Source organism: Tachysurus fulvidraco, chromosome 1 (assembly GCF_022655615.1).
Source record: "Tachysurus fulvidraco isolate hzauxx_2018 chromosome 1, HZAU_PFXX_2.0, whole genome shotgun sequence".
Taxonomy (NCBI): domain Eukaryota; kingdom Metazoa; phylum Chordata; class Actinopteri; order Siluriformes; family Bagridae; genus Tachysurus; species Tachysurus fulvidraco.
In genome coordinates, this window is record NC_062518.1 from 19,307,994 (window position 1) to 19,328,929 (window position 20,936).

General features: G+C 41.7%; 2 protein-coding genes and 1 long non-coding RNA gene across 7 annotated transcripts in view; all 3 read left to right on the top strand.

Moving 5' to 3' along the window:
• Positions 1–320: 320 nt before the first annotated feature.
• Positions 321–4,624, top strand: cope (COPI coat complex subunit epsilon). Of its 3 annotated transcripts, XM_027156757.2 has the most exons (10): positions 321–479; positions 1,932–1,994; positions 2,279–2,379; positions 2,548–2,700; positions 2,781–2,834; positions 2,945–3,026; positions 3,223–3,378; positions 3,944–4,012; positions 4,268–4,342; positions 4,450–4,624. In XM_027156757.2, exons 1-10 carry the CDS (start codon positions 378–380, stop codon positions 4,495–4,497), a joined length of 903 nt encoding a protein of 300 aa, XP_027012558.1. In that variant the 5' UTR covers positions 321–377; the 3' UTR covers positions 4,498–4,624. The 3 variants fall into 3 exon arrangements, with proteins under 3 accessions (XP_027012558.1, XP_027012559.2, XP_027012560.1); XM_027156758.2 differs by lacking the exons at positions 3,944–4,012; positions 4,268–4,342; positions 4,450–4,624 and adding an exon at positions 3,562–3,899 and having other exon boundaries at positions 3,223–3,425; XM_027156759.2 differs by lacking the exons at positions 3,944–4,012; positions 4,268–4,342; positions 4,450–4,624 and adding an exon at positions 3,621–3,648 and having other exon boundaries at positions 3,223–3,425.
• Positions 4,625–4,966: 342 nt separating this feature from the next.
• Positions 4,967–5,882, top strand: LOC125146014. Its single transcript, XR_007144523.1, has 2 exons — positions 4,967–5,335; positions 5,453–5,882. It is a non-coding gene; the product is annotated as an uncharacterized LOC125146014 (long non-coding RNA).
• Positions 5,883–10,498: 4,616 nt separating this feature from the next.
• st6galnac3 (ST6 (alpha-N-acetyl-neuraminyl-2,3-beta-galactosyl-1,3)-N-acetylgalactosaminide alpha-2,6-sialyltransferase 3) overlaps positions 10,499–20,936 on the top strand; it is a 35,749-nt gene continuing 25,311 nt past the window's right edge. For 2 of the 3 annotated variants that reach the window (XM_027156735.2, XM_027156736.2), the window contains exon 1: positions 10,499–10,739. In XM_027156735.2, coding sequence (XP_027012536.1) covers positions 10,722–10,739 — 18 coding nt within the window. In that variant the 5' untranslated portion in view covers positions 10,499–10,721. Of the gene's footprint in view, positions 10,740–18,851; positions 19,184–20,936 lie in introns of all 3 variants that reach the window. The other variant, XM_027156734.2, reaches the window with a different exon arrangement.

Here is a 20,936-nt window from a genome sequence, read left to right on the forward strand (position 1 = left end):
GAACGTCTTTAATCATTTATTTTAATTATTATTGTTTGTTAAATCTTTTTCTTTTTAAACCTTTTTTTATCAACACCGTTATTGTATTATTTATCCGATAGAGGGCGTCCAGTCTCAATAACGCGTAGGCAGCGGACTTTAGACGACGTGGCTGTGTGACGTGTACCGATTTTACGCTATACACTTGCATTTCGGCAAATCCCGCCTTCTGTCACAGGATTGGTTACGAGGATCTACCCTCTGCACTATGATTGGTTCTCTTACTAAAGGACCGTAGTCCGATGTGACGAGTGATCCAATCCGGAAGGAGGAGGCGGGCTTAGCCGGAATACGGATAGGAAGAGAACTAAGTAAACATTCATATCTATTATAGAAACATGGCGTCGCAGCAGGGAGAGATAGATGAGTTGTTCGATGTAAAAAATGCCTTTTATATCGGGAGTTATCAACACTGTATTAACGAGGCTCAGAAAGTAAAGGTATCTGGTTTTGTTGTTCATATTAATCCAAATAAAACAGTTAGTACTTGTGCTGTTAGTCTACAGGTAGCCCTTCATAGCTTCGTAGCTAACATAATTAACAAGCTAACAGAGGTAACAGAGCTAACATACAGTAGCTTCATAGCTAACATAGGTAACAGAGCTAACATAACTAACATAGGTAACAGAGCTAACATAGGTAACAGAGCTAACATAGGTAACAGAGCTAACATAGGTAACAGAGCTAACATAACTAACATAGGTAACAGAGCTAACATAGGTAACAGAGCTAACATAGGTAACAGAGCTAACATACAGTAGCTTCATAGCTAACATAGGTAACAGAGCTAACATAGGTAACAGAGCTAACATAGGTAACAGAGCTAACATAGGTAACAGAGCTAACATAGGTAACAGAGCTAACATAGAGTAGCTTCATAGCTAACATAGAGTAGCTTCATAGCTAACATAGGTAACAAGCTAACATACAGTAGCTTCATAGCTAACATAGGTAACAGAGCTAACATAGGTAACAGAGCTAACATAGGTAACAGAGCTAACATGGGTAACTGAGCTAACATAGGTAACTGAGCTAACATAGGTAACTGAGCTAACATAGGTAACTGACCTAACATAGGTAACTGACCTAACATAGGTAACTGACCTAACATAAGTAACAGACCTAACATAGAGTAGCTTCATAGCTAACATAGGTAACAAGCTAACATACAGTAGCTTCATAGCTAACATAGGTAACATAGGTAACAGAGCTAACATAGGTAACAGAGCTAACATAACTAACAAACTAACAGAGCTAACATAGAGTAGCTTCATAGCTAACATAGGTAACAAGCTAACATACAGTAGCTTCATAGCTAACATAGGTAACAGAGCTAACATAGGTAACAGAGCTAACATAGGTAACAGAGCTAACATAGGTAACAGAGCTAACATAGGTAACAGAGCTAACATAGGTAACAGAGCTAACATTGGTAACAGAGCTAACATAGGTAACAGAGCTAACATAGAGTAGCTTCATAGCTAACATAGGTAACAAGCTAACATACAGTAGCTTCATAGCTAACATAGGTAACAGAGCTAACATAGAGTAGCTTCATAGCTAACATAGGTAACAAGCTCACATACAGTAGCTTCATAGCTAACATAGGTAACAGAGCTAACATAGGTAACATAACTAACAGAGCTAACATAACTAACAGGTAACATAACTAACATGTATCACAGTATCATTTAGCTAGAGCTTGATAGCACACTGCAGTAAACCTGAACCGATAATCAGATACCGCGATCTGAAATATCGCGATATTTACGAAACGTCATCAGTTGAAACCTTGAAACACAGTGAATTTGTCCATATCGATGAAGTTCGTTTATACTTAACAAAAAGTCTTTCTTTTTAACACAGCGTTTTGTTATTGCTTTATTTTACAGACATCGGGACCTGAGAAAGAACTGGAGAAGGACATTTTCCTGTACAGAGCGTACATCGCACAGGTAAGTGTGTGTTATTACACTTATACCTACTGTACAGGAGCAACATGACCACATTCGTCCTGTCCATCAAACCCTAGAGTAATAGCAAGCCTGTTACTTACTATCTATCTATCTATCTATCTATCTATCTATCTATCTATCTATCTATCTATCTATCTAGGGCATTAATATGTGACTCTATGGTAAAAACACGTGCATAGACGTGACTTTGTGACAGCGATGTGTGGTATTACTCGTTAAGTCACGTTCGTAGCTTGTGTCTAAATCCTCTCGTTCCTCCACAGAGGAAGTTCGGCGTGGTGCTCGAGGACGTAAAGCCGAATTCCTCAGAAGAGCTGAAGGCCGTGCGGATGTTTGCAGAATACATGTCCAATGATGCCAAAAGGTCTGTATGCATCACACACACACACACACACACACACACACACACACTCATGCAGGGATCAGTGACCGTTACCCAGCCTCAGAACATTAGTGTTAGTTCAGGTGTCAGCTATAAGAACAGGGACGGTCCAGGAAAAACGATATTAACTACCGCTGATGCTTTGTACAGGGACGTCATCGTGGCCGAGCTGGATAAGAAGATGAGTAAGAGCGTGGACGTGTCCAACACCACCTTCCTGCTGATGGCCGCATCCATCTACCTGCACGAGGGGAACACGGACGCGGCGCTGCGCACGCTGCACCAGGGCGAGAGCCTCGAGTGGTCCGTGTTTACACAAACCTGACTCTGCTCACACTCCTTACATGTTTCTGTGCCTTATCAGTCTGTTTACTGTGTTTCAGCATGACGATGAGCATTCAGATCCTCCTCAAGCTCGACCGGCTCGACCTCGCCAGGTGAGATTTATTTATTTATTTTTGTACTGCTACTAAAACTGACTCTTGGATAACGTATTAGTGAGTTGTAGTGCCGTACACTGAGCAGACGTGTGCTGTCGCCCATGCAGGAAGGAGCTGAAGAAGATGCAGGAGCTGGATGAAGATGCCACGCTGACTCAGCTGGCTACGGCCTGGGTGAATCTAGCAGTCGTGAGTCACTAAATACTTCCATAAATACCTGTACGGTGATACATGAGGCCATTTTTTTGATATAGATCATTTATAATAATAATAATAATAATAATGAAAAAAAAACTATTATTTAAATGTCTGTAGCTGTTATTGTGAATCACTGTTTGACTGTTTTAGAAGTTATAGTCGTATGTCGTATGTCTTGTGTGAACAGGGAGGAGAGAAGCTGCAGGACGCCTTCTACATCTTCCAGGAGATGGCTGATAAATACTCGCCCACTCTGATCCTGCTGAACGGCCAGGCGGCATGTCACATGGCCCAGTGCAAGTGGGATGAGGCCGAATCAGTCCTGCAGGACGCGCTGGATAAAGTACGTAGTACCTTCAGTCTGTCAGTCAGAGGACACAGCGCGAATCGGTAAACACACCCGTATGCCGTTTGCTCTAGAAAGAATACGTTACTGTCTTGCCGTGAGCAGCCATGTTGATCTGAGCTCATGGGTCGACAAGACAGTCCCAAATTTCTACTTTTCTATTTCTTCTTAACTTTAAAGCGCAGGAGAACGAATCTGGACCGTCTCATGTGATATATCTTGTCTTCTTATTTACAAAGTCATCATCAGTAACACAGAGCTGCAAAAGTACATCTTCTGCTAACCCGAGAATTTACTAGAAGTCCGTTGACGCCAGCGATATTGGGGTAGATGAGATGACTGCAGGACGTTGGGTCATGCTCAGATCCCATGTAGGTTATGATTATTCGAATCTTGGTACCGGTGCAAATTGTATCGAAAGTACAACAACGTGGCCTGGAAAAACGCTGTCTGTTATAAAGACGGTGATGAGGTCTGTTCTTTGTGTAAAAAGCAGTTGAATTGAACCTTGTTTTAAAGTTGTTGTTTCTGTGCACACACACACACACACACACACACGCAGGACAGCAGCCATCCTGAAACACTCATCAACCTGATCGTCTTAACGCAGCATCTGGGTAAAGCTCCTGAGGCGAGTCCTTTTCTTTTCCTCTCCGTCATCTGATGCTTGCCTGTCTTTGGTGTTTGATTATTTAAATAATAATTAAAAAAAAAAAACTGTCCGGTTTATTTATTTATTTGTCTATCTGTCCATCTATCCATCTATCTATCTATCTATCTATCTATCTATCTATCTATCTATCTATCTATCTATCTATTTTAATAACCAGGCTTTATTAAGATTTCTGTACGTTCAACTGACCTGTTATTTTCTCCGTCCCTACAGGTCACCAATCGTTATCTCTCTCAGCTCAAAGACGCCCACAAGTCACATCCGTTTGTGAAGGACTATCTCAACAAGGTAAAGCGATTTCCGGGCTCCCGTAACTCGCAAAGGCTTCCAAGTTTGTTCCTATTATTGTGAAAACAAGTGAAATAACCGAATGCCTTTTTTTCCCTCGCCTGCAGGAGAAGGACTTCGACAGACTGGTGATGCAGTACGCTCCCAGCGCCTGAACCCGACTCCGGACCTCCTAAATAAACCCCTCTTTCTTTTTCCTCTTGTTGTTGCTGTCAATATGTTCTGTTTAATATTCTGTAAGCGTTCCTGTACACTGATTTAATAAATCCCCTTTATACCACAGTGCTCCATTACGATTGGTCCAGTGTTTATAAATGAAATAAACAGCTTAAAGGCTTCCTGCAGGTTGGCATACTGACACTAGATGGCTGTAAAGCTGTGGATCTCAAACCTGATATTGCTGCTGGGTCTGTGCTCCAAGAACAAAACAATGTTTGCTTACAGTCATGAGCTTTGTGTAAATCATTACATTAAATGATTATCTACAGTGGGGGTGGCTTAGTGGTTAGCATGTTAGCCTCACACCTCCAGGGTTGGGGGTTCGATTCCCACCTCTGCCTTGTGTGTGTGGAGTTTGCATGTTCTCCCTGTGCCTCGGGGGTTTCCTCCGGGTACTCCGGTTTCCTCCCCCGGTCCAAAGACATGCATGGTAGGTTGATTGGCATCTCTGGAAAATTGTCCGTAGATGGGCACAGGCTCCCTGTGACCCGAGAAGTTCGGATAAGCGGTAGAGAATGAATGAATGATTATCTACAAAGAGACATACTGATGAATACAGGATTGTGGATTGGCACGAATGCCATACACGTCTTCTGGATTCTGATTGGTTAAAATCGTATGTAAATAATAAAATAATGATCCAATCTGGAATGATTGACAGTTGTGTACTTCCCTTCAAGCTCTGCCTCCTTTTCACCATTATCACATTCGTAGTTTTCCAGCCAGTGGTTTTGTCTCATCTTCGGCTGAATCAGGAAGAACTCAGATGGAGTGGTAAGCGGAGCGATTTCACAGTTTCTATGAAGAAATCAGGTCTGAATTTGTGATGAGATTCAAGTGAAAAAGGCACCATGGATTTCTAAGATTGAAGTAATTGTTCATGTTTTTCAGGGCAAGCCGGTAATTTCCCTGCATCTCTTCTTTCTGCGCTGCAATTATCGTGTCTTGATCCTCAGGGTCGGTGTCAGCTTTCCATCACTGAAAAGTCGTCGCATTTCTATTCGTGTCTCGTGGCCTGAAAAATGTGCAGCGTGTCACTGTGGTTCAGTGCACTACAGCGCTTAGAGCTGGTAATACATGAAACACAAGCAGTGTGCCAGCTGCAGCCAGGCCAAGGGATTTATAGGGCAAAAGGTGGAATAACCTCCATCTCAGAAAAAAAAGCTGCCCTGGCTGAAACATATGATTACAAGAAAAAAAAAATTGAGAGTTCTCTCTGTGTCTGAACTCGTCTATCGTTCTTAAGCACTTTATTCTGGTGGATCCGGAGCTTTTATGACATGTTGTGGGTGTAGCTTTAATAAATAAATCAGAAATGCCATGAATGTGTTTGGTATTCAGGAGTTGTTGGCATCTCATATCACCAATGCAAAATCAACTAAACCATTTATATATATATATATATATATATATATATATATATATATATATATATATATATATATATAAAATTTTAGTTTGGTTTGCTCTTAATCGTAGGGGTTAGCATGTTTGCCTCACACCTCCAGGGTCAGGGGTTCGATTCCCACCTCCGCCTTGTGTGTGTGGAGTTTGCATGTTGTCCCCGTGCCTTGGGGGTTTCCTCCGGGTACTCCGGTTTCCTCCCCCGGTTAAAAGACATGCATGGTAGGTTGATTGGCATCTCTGGAAAATTGTCTGTAGTGTGTGAGTGTGTGAGTGAATGAGAGTGTGTGTGTGCCCTGCGATGGGTTGGCTCTCCATTCAGGGTGTATCCTGCCTCGATGCCCGATGACACCTGAGATAGGCACAGGCTCCCCGTGACCCGAGTTAGTTCAGACAAGCGGTAGAAAATGAATGAATGCATGCTCTTAATCGTTGAAGTGAGAGGTTTTACTATGGTGAGATCCAAAGAGCTCACTGATGCCTTCAGAAAGAAGTTTGATGATGCTTATGAGTCTGGTAGGCAAATTCACCCCAAGAGCAGATCGCAAGATGTTTAAAAAAGTCTCCAAAACGCATGAATCTACAATCAGTGAGAAACTGAACAACATGGGAGGTGTTCAAGGAGGAAGAAAAACATGAGGACAAGATTACGTTTGAGAAGGAATGTTTGGCGTAAACCAAATACAGCATTTCAGCAAAAGAAAGATCCTCATACTAACTGTGAAACATGGAGGTGAAAGTGTTCTGAATTCTACATTGTATCAGAAGGTGCTTTAGGAACATGTGAGAACATCTGACAAATACTTGAAGCTGAAGTTGAATTGACCTTGAAACATGACAAAAAGAAATAAATAAATACAACACAATCTGTAATACCAGCAGTCCCTACAGGATGTATGTGGAAGTTCATGTATATGAGACCTGGACTCACGCTGAGCTGCTCTACTGATCATTCAGTTACAGATTATTTTCCAGGTGGTTTGGGAAATACTCAGGTCATTATAGTCTTGTTATAGCATCATGTAGCTACCATCATCTCCCTTCAGACGTGGGCAGTGATCCAAGATGCTAACTCAGTACAACAGTCTATTGTTAATTCTCTTACTTAGCACAAACACTTTTCTTCCTTCCCCTCGACAGCTAGTGACTGATAACGTGACCTGATATTGTGCTAACAATGGAGGTGCGAGGCCTTTATGGCTAAACTTGGTTCAGGTTCCAGGTTGTGTGATGACATTAGCCACTGTACACAAAACTGCCCAAAAGTACATTTCCCTAATTGTTAAAGAACATCACGTCATATTCATTCATTCATTCATTCATTCATTCATTTCCTACTGCTTATCCGAACTTCTCCTGTGCCTATCTCAGGCGTCATCGGGCATCGAGGCAGGATACACCCTGGACGGAGTGCCAACCCATCACAGGGCACACACACTCTCTCATTCACTCACACACTCACACACTACAGACAATTTTCCAGAGATGCCAATCAACCTACCATGCATGTCTTTGGACCGGGGGAGGAAACCGGAGTACCCGGAGGAAACCCCCGAGGCACGGGGAGAACATGCAAACTCCACACACACAAGGCGGAGGCGGGAATCGAACCTCGACCCTGGAGGTGTCTAAATCTTGACCAATTCTCCTACTTCCTACATAATGCACCTTTATATACATATATAATAACACCTTTTTTTGAATTTTCTCTTGTGAGCTTGTAAATAAAAACAAACCTTTTTTTTTACTGAAAGTAGAAAAAAAAAAAGAAAGAGGGTCTAAAGTTCTCAAGTGGACCTGCAGTGGCATGGCATTGTTATCATCAATCAGCGTGGGTAGAGAATTACTGACCTCAGGAGCTTTCAATAATCAAAATCCATCTCTCCGAGCTCAATAAAGACTGGGGAAATGGCTCCAATCTGCACAAACCATTGTGTAGCATGATCTATGTGACCCCTGGTCATGCCTGATGGGCTAGAAATCAACTAGCAAGGGCTGATGAATTCTTGATTCTGATTGGTCAGAAGGTGCTGATTCATTTACAACAGCAGCGAGTTCTACTAGAAATTGTTTGTAAAAATGGATGCTCCACATATTCAGGAATGGCTGACGGAGTCAGGGAGTCAGAGAGGCCTGACTCTGGTAGTATGAACATTTTTTTTTAACATCTCCCTTCTATCCTGAGAGATGGTGGGTCCATTGAAACAGTTCCAGAGGCTTGCAGGGAGGGAGCATGCTTCAGATTGGTTTGCAGTTGGTGGTCTGTTTTTGGCTTTGTAGATAAGCATCAAGTCTGATGTGGGCAGCTACAGGGTGTGTAGTAATGAGGTGGTGTGGGATTTGCGGGAAGTGGTCCCGACTTGCCTGCCTGGAGGGATTTGCAGCAGTCCAGTCTTAAAATGTCAAGCGACTGAAGAAGCACATGTGTGGCCTCTATGGATACAATGGTAGCTTCCTCATGTTGGAATGTTGCTGAGGAGAAACCTGCACAACTGTGTCAGTTTAGCATTGTGAAGTGACAAGGGCGTGTAATTGTCCATGTGTCACCCAAGGTTGTGTGTGGTGACAGATGATAAGATCTAATAGTTGTCCAGGGAATTCACAAGACCCTGAACCCAGCCATGCATCTCCAGCAGTGTACAGCAGCTCAGTTTTAACTGCCGTCCATGATGAAATGCTGAGAACAGAAACATGACATGGCAGAGAAGAAAACAGAGGCAGAAGGAGAAGGAGGAGGTGGCAAGTTAAAAGAAGTCAGAGACAGATGATGTGTAGATCATGTGCAAGGATCACGTGCAAAGGTTTCCAGCTTTCTCTATCAGAAGGAGGTCTATGCAGTTGTCACATCAGATTAGAGCTTGGATAAAAGAGAGTGCTATAAGTGGAGATCTGGATTGATTGGTGATTTCCTCCACAGAGCAGGTCCATAAATGTGGAATCTGAAGAGAGAAAACGGAGTCTGGGTCTGGAAGGGTTGAGAGGGTGATGGAGGCTACAGTGATAGAGTTGAGTTGGTTGCACAGGAACAGTATAGGTGAAGAATATCAAGTGACCCGAGATGTAAAGCAGTGTAACATCGATGTCTGTCGCTGAGAACAAGACGATGTATAATCAGTGATGGGGTAGCGAAATGTAGCCAGAATTGTTATAATAACATTTATACAATAACATTTTTATATCCATTTATACATTTTTATATCCATTTATACATTTTCTGGTCCACTTATCTTACACAGTCTTGTGAGGAGCCCGGAAACTATCCAGGGCACAAGGATGAGGTGCCAATCCATCACAGAGTACAACATTCATTCATTCATTTTCTACCGCTTTATCCGAATTTCTCAGGCGTCATCGGGCATCGAGGCAGGATACACCCTGGACGGAGTGCCAACCCATCACAGGGCGCACACACACTCTCATTCACTCACACACTACGGACAATTTTCCAGAGATGCCAATCGACCTACCATGCATGTCTTTGGACCGGGGGAGGAAACCGGAGTACCCAGAGGAAACCCCCGAGGCACGGGGAGAACATGCAAACTCCACACACACAAGGTGGAGGCGGGAATCGAACCCCTGACTCTGGAGGTGTGAGGCAAACATGCTAACCACTAAGCCACCGTGCCCCCCCAGAGTACAACAATCACACACAATTTGTAGACCCTAATCAGTCTGCAATGCAAATCTTTGGACTGAGGGACAAAACCAGAGTACCCTGAGGAAACCCCTGAAGCATGGGGAGAACATGCAAACTCCACACACGATGGGCAGCATTTTAAAATGTTTGACTCTTGTCCTTGCTGTTGTAATAATCATTCTTGTTTATTTGTAGACTACATTTTGTTTTGTTGCATCATTCCTGTTTATTCAATTCGATTCAATCCGAATTTATTTGTATGGCACTTTTTTTACAATCGACGTCGTCTCGAAGCGGCTTTACAGGACATAAACATAGAACAAAAGGTTAATATAAAGAATGATATAAAGATTAATAGAATACAAAAATTCAAGACTAATATTAGATAGATTTAGTTCACAGTGTGTATGTATTTATCTCCAATGAGCAAGTCTGAGGTGACTCAGGTGACTGTGGGGAGGAAAAACTCCCTTAGATGGTAAAGGAAGGAACCTTGAGAGGAACCGGACACAAAGGGGAACCTCATCCTCATCTGGGTGACACTGGAGGGTGTGATTATAAATATACAGTCTGATAAATGTAGATATTTAAAAGACCACATGGAGTTCACATCTCCTCTATAGTATCGTAGAGTCCGACTGGAGCTGGTAGATCTCTAGATGCCTCAGGATAATATTTTTATTATATTTAAGTTTATTTGCATTCTTTTTTTTTCTTTTTTTTTTTCTTTGGAGCTGCATTTTGAATATTTGAAACGTCCTAAATTACAAATAGACACGAACAAGATTTGTTGTTGTTACTTTTATTGTTGTTGTTATTGTTACATTATCTATCCATCCATCCATCCATCCATCCATCCATCCATCTATCCATCCATCCAGAGTGCCACGTGACAAAAGGGGCGGGCTGCTACCCGCCAGTAGGAGCGCACGTTAAGCCGACGCTCTAAAGAAAAATAGAAATAAAAGAATTAACGCGCGATACAATTGTCGATAAAAATGCGCCGCTTTCTCTCCTATGTCGGGGTTTTGTTGCGTAAACAGCGAGCGGAAAAGGGGTCGCGTTTCACGTCGTAAAGCCCGCACACCGACACCGCAGGCTACATAACGGTACAGAATGGCCTGGATCTATAAGGTGAGGCTGATTATATATGTCTAATATAATATATATTATAGAATCCATACACATATATACTTATACACACACTGCGGCTTTACAAAGAATTTGTGTGTGTCCAGTACTGTAAGCTATTCATTCACAAAAACACAGCTTTCTGTGTGTGTGTGTGTGTGTGTGTGTGTGTGTGTGTGTGTGTGTGTGTGTGTGTGTGTGTGTGTGTGTGTGTGTGTTTAAATAGGACACTGCGGCTCTCTGTGTGTCCTTAACAAACTCTTGGTCATTGGCATGATAATGATCCTGAAATAAACAAGCCTAAGGTCTGTTTTTAGCTTAGTGTAAAATGCATAACGTATCAATTATTATTATTTATTTTATTTATTTTATTCCAACCCAACACAAATCCAACCTGACATTTTTTAGTTGTACTATAAACTCTCTGCAGTCAACAAACTAGCCACCTATGTGTTATTAAACACTATTATCCACAATTTAATTAAGGGCCTCCCTCAGGGGCCCAACAGAGGCAGCTTGGTGGACCTGGGATTTGAACTCATGACCTTCTGGTCAGTAGTTTAACACCTTAAACGCTAGGCTACCACATCCATCCGTAATAACAATATTTCACTTAACACTTCACTCCTAGATCATGGGACAGAATGCACAAGCGTGTGAATGAACGAATGTACAGTAGAGTTACTATAATGCTTTGTCACCTTACTGACTAATACAGTAGTATGTGGTGGGAAGTTTGCCGTGTAAGGTTTCAGTTATTATTATTATTATTATTATTATTATTATTATTATTATTATTATTATTTGTTTGTTAGTAACACCAGGCCATACGAGTAACACAAGCACAACATTCACTGTGCTGCTCTCACATAGCTTCGCTTGATCTCTTGAGTGAAAGTGTGATTGCTTTTCTATCTGGCAAGGAATCAATGCAGGAAACCACTACAGGAACTATCTCAGGAATCTGGGAACGTTCCAGAGATTTGGCAACTTCATTCTCATTTAGGCTGAACTCTGTAAAGGCTCCTGAAAAGGAATCCGTGGTGGAAAAATAGAACCGCAGAACAGAATCTTTTTTCTGGGAACCTAAGAAATATTTTCAAGAACCTGATCAGAAACATTACTATAAATTGAGTAAGTTTCACTTAAAAAATGTTTTGGGAACCAGAAGATCATACACTTTTCAAGAGCCTTTTAAGGCACCTGGAAAAGTTCTAATGTTGGACTTTAACTTTAGACTCATTTCTACTGGAGGAACCCTCTAGGAATATTGAGAGTCAGCCATGTTTCCTGTCAAGGCTACCAGGTTCTAAATCCTACAGCAACATGGTACAGGAACCCTGGAATTCTTCCAGAGATTTACGCTCATTTCTACTAGAAAACCCTTTTTGGTAACTTAAGGTTCAGTTCAAATCTACGTTTGTTTTCATAAACCCATGAATTATCTTTGGTAACGACTCTGGAGAATTACATAGAGAATTAAGTTCTCTAGTACCCCTTTTCCACCAAAAAGAACCGGGTGCCGGTTCAGAGCTAGCGCTGGTGCTGGTTCAAAGTTGATTCCACCTTTCCATCGGTTAGAGAGCATCACAGAGCCGAGTCTGACGTCACTGTATACGTGTCACGTTGCACAGCGACGTTAGTGCAGCAGCGACAAACACAAACACAACAATGGTGGATGTTACTTTACTGTTAATGCTCATGGCTTTGTGAACCTACATTAACATCCAAACGCGGCGAATCCGACGTGTACGTCCAGCTCCGTGTAATCTGTATAAACGGAGGTTGTGATGGAGAAAGTACTTAACGTTATTTTATCATTAACACAGAAAAAAAGTTAGCCTTAGCTTGTAGCTACCTACTATCATGTGTGCTGATAAGTGATCATATTGCGGTAAAGTAAAAGTGTATTAAACATTAGTATACTTAAGGTACATTATCAAATGCGCTAACAGTAGCCCCGCCCACAGCTCCTGAAGCAAGCGGTTATTAAGTCTAGACCAGCAACGTTTTGGTGCTACTTAAGAACCACTTTTCCTGGTTCAGAGCCGGTGCTTTGGCTCTCGAAACAGAAAGAACTGGTTCTAAATTAGGCTCTGAACCTGCACTCAAACTGCCTCGGGGGTAAAAGGGGCACTAGTGGCTGAAAAGGTTCCTGAAAAGAAATGCTTTTCTATCATCGTTTAACACTGAATTCTTTTTTCTGCCCGGTCTTCATGTTTTCAGGTTGCTTGGATGGCACTTTAAGACGGTGCCACACAGATTTTGAGATTACACTGAGAACTGTGCTTCAACCTGTCCACCGTAGACCATTCATGTTTAATGCATTTCTTTGGCCTTACGCTTGGGATCGTTTTCCGTCTCTACCTTTATTTTGCACACTTGTACTTCCTTAATCAGGACTCAGTAGCTTAGTTTAAGGTTCATTGTGTGATTTGAAAAAGAAAAAAAAGATCACTTTTTTAATGCTTTGGTGACCGTCTGTGGTCTTAGAAGAATCTGGTGCAGAAAAGTATATAAATATATTAATTCCAGACAGATATTAGATCATTTGGACAGGATGATAAAGAACATGGTATTTTAAACACGCTCATGCTTACGTCTGTCCGCATCTCCACCCAGGTGTCTTGGGCTAAATTTAACCAGATTAATGAGGAAGCACATTTTCTTTTTCTCAGCAATAACAGTACAGAGATTTTAACCCTCGAGACCCTCATGAGGAAGATCTCTAGAGAGAACTGGTCACCTAGAGCAGTGGTCCCCAACCTTTTTTTTCGCCGCGGACCAGTGTGTTGCTTATGTTCAGTTTATTCCGTTGTTTTGTTTTGGTTGCTGTCACTGCAGAAAACCCCGCTTCACACAGATAGCATGTCGGAAATGGCAATAGGGATTTAAGTGCTGTGGTGACAATCTCAGAGTATTCCGCCATGACTTTAATCCAGAACACCGGCAGAGTTTCTAACTTTCTAACGACGTCTGTTTCGTGCTCATTTTTGCTAATTTGTGGGTTAAATTTGAGCAAACACAATATATACGTACATCAAGTACTGTTAAACATGACAAAGTACCGGTGAACAGAGAAAAGAGCGATACACACCTTCTCTCTCCACCAAAGCTACAACACCACTGCCGCTTGCAGCCGCTCAGCTCCAGACGTCACCTAAACCTAGCCCGATATCACAATAGTCTGCGCATGCACGGTATTGGTGGGGCTTTAGGTGGTGTCTCTCAGCTCCCGGTTAACCTCTCGTCCATGGAAAATCGCGCAAACCCGAGAGAAATACACCACAGTAAATAAAATGGGAATAATTTAATGTTCCCTGGGTGGCCCGGTACCATTTGGTCCACGCACCGGTACCGGTCTGCGACCCGGGGGTTGGGGACCACTGCTCTAGAGGACAGAATATTTCTGATTATGATGAACGAGAAATCAAATAAGCTGTCATTCTGTCTGTGCCACGAGAGAGACAAGGGGATCTACGGTGAAGTGAAGTGAAGCGAAGTGGCGTTTTTAATCAGTATTAACTGATCCATGACACAAGCAGCAGGGATGCAGATACAGTCACTCATCGCTGGTTCAGAGTTTAATCGACTTGCACCAAAGTACTGTTTATTGACCTGAGCTGTTTCATTTGGAAAGACTTCAGTGTGTGTGTATGTGTGTGTATGTGTGTATGTGTGTGTGTGTGTGTGTGTGTGTGTGTGTGTGTGTGTGTGTGTGTGTGTGTGAGTGTGTGTGTGCGCTGACCTCCATAACTTGCCAAGTTCTCAGTTTACCATCTTATACGCTCAGACCCACTTCTCCAGTTCCAACCCACTGCATGGTATCACAGTCGTGTGTTTATTTAGTAATTAGATCAAAAGTTTTAGAGCAATTCTGGAGTTTCTGTAGGGAGACATTTCTATAACATTCTCCAGAAGAAGGCTCGACGCGCAGAGCTCTGCATCTCTTAGCAGGATGCTGCCACCACCATTCTTCATCGGTACAGTATTAACCCTGAACTATTCTAGGGTTTCTTTTCACAGCAATGTGGGTGAATATTTATGCAATATTATGGGCTGTTTTGGGTTCATAACATGTAATCCTGTTTTAGTTCACACTAGAGGTCTTCACGGGTCCATTCAGAGCCGAAAACCCGAGGTCCGACCCGAGACACGAGCGGGTTCGGGTCTAAAAGTTTCATGTGTGCCTCGGACACGGGTCGGGTATAATAATAGCGGCATCGGGTCTCGGGTAATTTAAAATGAATGTGTTTACAAACTCTCCTCTGTTTGCCAAGATCGCTTGCGATTTTCATTGAAACAGACCTGTCAATCAATTTTGAATCCACTCTGTAGCGGTTACTTTAGTGTAGAGTTATGCAACATTCGGGTCCAGTCGGGTTAAAAAAAAATTGCCAACGGGTCGGCTCGGACTCGGGTCTAATTTTTTCGGGTTTGTCTCGGGTCGGGTCTTTCTTAAAAAAAAAATTATGCATGTTGGGTTCGGGTAAAAAGTGATTCGGGTCACTTCGGGTCGGGGACAGTTCTTTAGACCCGAGAAGACCTCTAGTTCACAGCATTGGATATTTCTGCAAGGCACTGTATAGTGCATAGTGTGTAGAACTGCACAGTGTAGCACACTGTTAAAGGAAAACACTTTGTGTTCCATCTAGTGGGAGCTGACGCAGCAGGAAGAATGAGCGGTATGTGTTGCTCGTACGTTAGAATAAATAAACTCTACCTGCTGTTACTCGGTTCTGCATCACAGCCGGCTGTCGCAAGCTACAAACGACTGTACAATCGTCCTGCATGCTTCAGAGATTTTATTAGCTCAGATAGATGACCGGCCTCTGTCTGTCAGTATAAACAGTGTTGGGACATGAAGATGATGTCAGCTTCCATGGTTATTTCAGGACACATGATCAGGTTATGATCAGGGCAGATCAGCTTAATGCATGGGAATTTCTGGGCCTGAATAGTAAGAATAATCAATCATCATAAAAAAGTCATGGCACAGCAATAAAAGCAAGAGCAGCACTAAAAAAGCAAAGGTTTTATGCAAAGGCTTTCTGGCATTTTGGGACATATGGCAGGCTTCGAAGCCAGCGCAAGAGAAACACCAGAAAGCTCATCCAGATCCAAGTCAGGCACACTTCCAGGTCACGACAAATACTTAAAGCCAGGAGCGTAATTCAGCTACTCAATCAGTTATGAGCTTTTCTGCCGTTTTAATCAGGCTTTATACATGTTAACTAGGCAGGCACTTGTCATATAATCACAATATTCAATTCTTACAACACAATGTTAACATGATGAGGTTAAAACAGAGCACACAGAACACTAGATCCAATCCTAAATGCTGTAATCACTGTAAAAATGACACAGGGTCATAAGTTAAGTAATATTATTGTAGATAATATCATTTATTCTGATAAAAGGTTACGTAGGTGTTGCGGTATGCAGTCATGTCAGCCACAGACTCCTTAATTATCTATTATGCCGCATTATGGGCATAAACCCAGTAGAAGTAGTAGTAGCTTTATCTCTGTTGAGACCGACACTTGAGACTCCTTCCATGAAAGGCACCAGAGGAACCGTTATTTTATGTTAGAATACAGCGATGCTGTAGACCCTGTGGACCTGTGAACCAGATGTTAATACAGAAACCATACTGTTATGTTACTGTAACATACTGTACTGTAACTTACTGTACTGTAACATACGGTACTGTTAGAACGAGGGCATTAATAACATAAGAGGTCTGCAGCTCTGTGCTATATGAACCGATCATTTTGGCGCCATCTGCTGGTCAAGGCTGGTACATCAACTTTAGATATATAGATACAACCCTCTGAAGACGCCTTTTCAAGAACTAATGACTGTACAAAGTAGAAGTTACAGCTTTATCTCTGACTGTTACAAAGTAATGACACCTGAGACTCCTAATTAAAGTCAGTGTATAACCTATTACACCTTTTTTTCTCCAAGCTGTCATTTGTATGCGGCTCTGAACCAGCCGTTACTACAGAAAGCATAACTTTTCTTTAGAAAGCAAAGCGTTTTCATGCGACTAAACGATCAGTCATCGTTATCAAAGCATCTTAAAGGCTATAGTTACAAATTTCACAATTTTACGATTTCCTTTACTGATCTTCATCATTCAAGCTAGTCATAAATGCTTTTGGTATTTTTATGTAAACTTATACCTTATATATTTTGAAAAAATCTGATCGACCAAATATAGCTTTCTTTTTTGTCAGTGTAGAATTAACATTTAAGTCTATAGAGTTTCAAGAGCATCACGATCAAGCTGCAAAGCGGTTCATGTGAAGTGACGACGCAATAACGAACGATCGTCGATCAACGTCGCTCATCGTCAGAAACAGAAGTTGATCATTCTGGCTGAAAGTCACACTTTTTTCAGGCTCCCTGCACATATTTTAAAGCAGATTCAGCCCCTGGCAGTGATCTTACCCACATCGTTTCCAGGCCACTGCAGGAGCTCTGACGTTCTGGCTGAAGCTGAATGCTAGCATGTGACTGATGTGGTGTTTTAAGAGCAGATGGAAACCGACTTGTATTTATTAACCATAAACACTGTGGACATATTCCATTTTGAATTCATATAGAGCAACATATATGAAGAGAAAACAGAGACTTCACAGGTTGCCTTGCTTTCAGACTTACAAACTGTCTTCGCAGCTTTTACGCTAGAAGACATTAAGCTAACGCTGCATAAAGTCACGAGCTAACCTACTGTAGATGTTTGAAAAGGTTGTGTTTTGCCCGTCTGATAACTTTATTAACTTTTTTTAACATTTTATAACACGTATGTATGATGTCTGAAAACAGAATGTAGCGTGTGGGAAAAGTGCACAAAGATAGAGGACAAGTAAACAAAAAAACAAACAAACATGGACAACACGATATGCTGTTCTTGTGTGTGAGAAAACAAGAGGAGATTAATGACTGTGATAATTACAGTGTTTGGGTTTCACATGAATTAAAAAAACACAAGCAGCTCAAAAGCTACAAACCGTCAGCTGAATTAGCCGAAAATTAGCTACCATGGAGCGTCAGCTCTTTCAATACCTCAGTGTTATTCAGCATCACTTCAAATGAGATTTATATTATACCATTTCGAGCTTTTACATTATTACTCCATTTTGTATTTTCGCTAAGCTAACAAGCACGTCTTGACAGGAATGATGAGGTGCTGCAGCGTGAGGGGTGAACAGCAGGAGGAGCGCACGGTAAACATCCTCCCGACTTTGTGATTATCCAAAATTGGATTTTTAAGGCTCGTTCGAGCACGGTGCAGGAAACGTGTGCTTTTTTGCATTGCTAATGTCATTTCCATGCCAGGAGAGCTCTCGCGCTCAGTGCTTCCTCACGAGGGGAACGTTATCTCGCAGGCGCGCGAGAGGCTTCCGAATGAACTCTGGGAAGTGTTGCGTGAATGAGACGCAAAATACTGCATCTTACACTCGTTTTTTTTTTTAAAATTTCTAAGCATTTATGGAGTGTCAAGTGGCTTTTAGCTGTCGGGATTCTTTTTATGGACATTTTGGAAATCCGAAGGAAAAAAGAAACAAAAGAAAGAAAGAAAGACTAAAAATTAGCAAAATATTTAAAAGTGAAATGTTACATAAATGAAACTTATTTTAGAAAGAAAGTGTTTGGATGGAGTCATTTGCATTCCCCGTACTATCCAATCTAATCAAATCTAATCCCACACACGTTCATTGGCAGTGTGCCACGCGGTGCTCAGGCTTACGCTCACTTTTCTGGGCGTGAGCTTCAGAATCCTGAACAGGATCTTGTAAGAAAAGTTTGAGCCAGTATTTTATAAACTCCAAACAATAACATTTTCCTTCACCTCACCTTAAAACTCTGAGATGTTTAAAGACAAAAGTTACGGTTTCGGGGGAGGAGGGGGTGGAGTCAGCCAGGAATGGGTAGCTTGCGCTATTTTCCAGACATTTTGCTTGCAATCAGGTTTGTTTTGTTGTAATGGCAGAGCTGTAGATGAGCCACGGTGGCATTATTCTCTCTTCTTTTTTTCATTCTTTCTTTCTTTCTTTCTTTCTTTCTTTCTTTCTTTCTTTCTTTCTTTCTTTCTTTCTTTCTCAGTAATCCGTCTCTCAGTGAAAAGGCGGTAATGGGGGAAATTGTGCAGAACGTTGGGCCTCTGCAGCGATTATCCTGACTGATAGCAGGATGATGTCGCTTGTCTGTGAAAGCTCATTGACTCCCTCGCGCCAGGATTTGACACGCCATTTTGCCGTGATCTGTGCCGAAGCTGGAGAATTTTTATCTTTTTTTTTTTTTTTTTTCCTGTCGCTTCTCTGAGAACAGATGAGACAGCACGGACCAGATGAATGTTTTTCTCAACGCGTCACCCTTGTACTCTGTTATCCAACACTAATGACACCGATGGCGTTTACCTGGCATTGGCTTTGAAGGTAGCAATCAAACATACACGGGTTGCAAAAAGCCTTAGCTTTGTTTGCATAACAAATAAAATTGGATTCATTTAGCTATCTAGCTACAGATGTGTGCATCGTATCAAACTGCACACCTTTATACGCTGGATTAATCCGTATTCGGAATAATTTGGGATTAAGTCTGGACCTCTGTTATGCTTTATGCTAATTTTAGCCATGAGTTAAAGGTGGGGTCTCCGATTTTTGAGAAATGCTTCAGAAAACTGAGTCGGGCCGAATCATAAACAAGAAACAAAAATGTGTGTAGCCAATGAACAGAAAGGGGCGGGACTTGTCAATATGTGTGGAGAGAGTGTTCAGTGTGCATGTATGACATTAGCAGAAAGCGGTTTTAATATTGACATGGAGGATAAAAACAAAGAAAGAAAGAGAAGAAAGGCTTACGATAAGGCAAGAAGTAGGACGTGTTAATATAGGATCAGCTTTCCAGCGCTGGAGAGAACTGAAGGAGCAGGAAGTTGGCCACATATTCACAGGTTGGAGTTTCCCGAGTCAATAACTCCTGAGCTAAACTCTGTTACTACACAAATAACACCTCTTTTCTATCGTAGTAATGTAGAGAGGCAGCTACAACCGCGTTTTGTGTAGTAACAGCGTTTAGCTCAGGAGTTATTGACTCGGGAAACTCCAACCTGTGAATATGTGGCCGACTTTACTTAAGACGCCGAGGCGCTTTTTTCGTTAGTAACATTGGTATTGCTTTGTTACACAGAACTAATATATGCCTTTGTTCTTTACAGATTATGCTTGTGTGTCATTTTTGCTTGTTTGTTTATCTACAATCGTGTTGTTCTTCCCTTCAGCTATGATAAATACACGTTTCTTTCTGTTAGTTGCCTGGGTTACGTATGTATGTGTGGGCGGAGCTATCGATACAGGGGTGGGACCCATTTGGGTTAGGGGCGTGTTTGTTTTGGTGATTTTATATGTCAACATTGGCTTTCAAACATCAGAGACCCCACCTTTAAACAAAAAAAAGGTTTGTCATTGCACAAGCTTCAGGATCTTAAACATTCTGGCAGTCTAATGCATCATGTACAGTACACTGGTCTCCATGACCCATTTGATCATGGAATAATGTTTTGAATCATGCACCGTAATAACACTATAAGTATATGTTCCTCAATCCTCATAAGTTCTTAACATGTATTGACCTATATACTTAAGTGGCATCTTTTTTCTTCTCTGCCACACAATAGACACTCGATGATGTAACACGGTGCAAAATATTTGCTTGTGAGCCCTAAATGGCCGTGTGTGTGTATATATATATATATATATATATATATATGAGTGTTTGATGTGTCCCTGAGAAGTGAAACGTTTGATGTGTGAGATCTGAGACATGAAGACGGTTTCGCTGACAGACTCGGACGAGTTTTTCGAGAAGATGGATTTCAAAGCTTGTGGAACTTTCTGAAAACACGGGCCTTTGCGTAGAGTTCTGAGGAATATATTCTGTGTGACAAGGGGGTTAATGGAGGAGCACCGGAGGTCAGTCAGATGGAGCATTGTGCACAAAACTGTCTCTTCTTAACATCATTATTTCTTCTCGGTTGAATTTTGATTTTGAAGGTTTGATAGCTGAAAAGATGGATCAATGTTACCTTGGTTACCCAGAATGCATTGTGACATGATAAGAATGTCTACACAAGCACCTGATAGTGTAAATGTTATGTGTTCATTTTGGGTTTAGGAATAATAATAATAA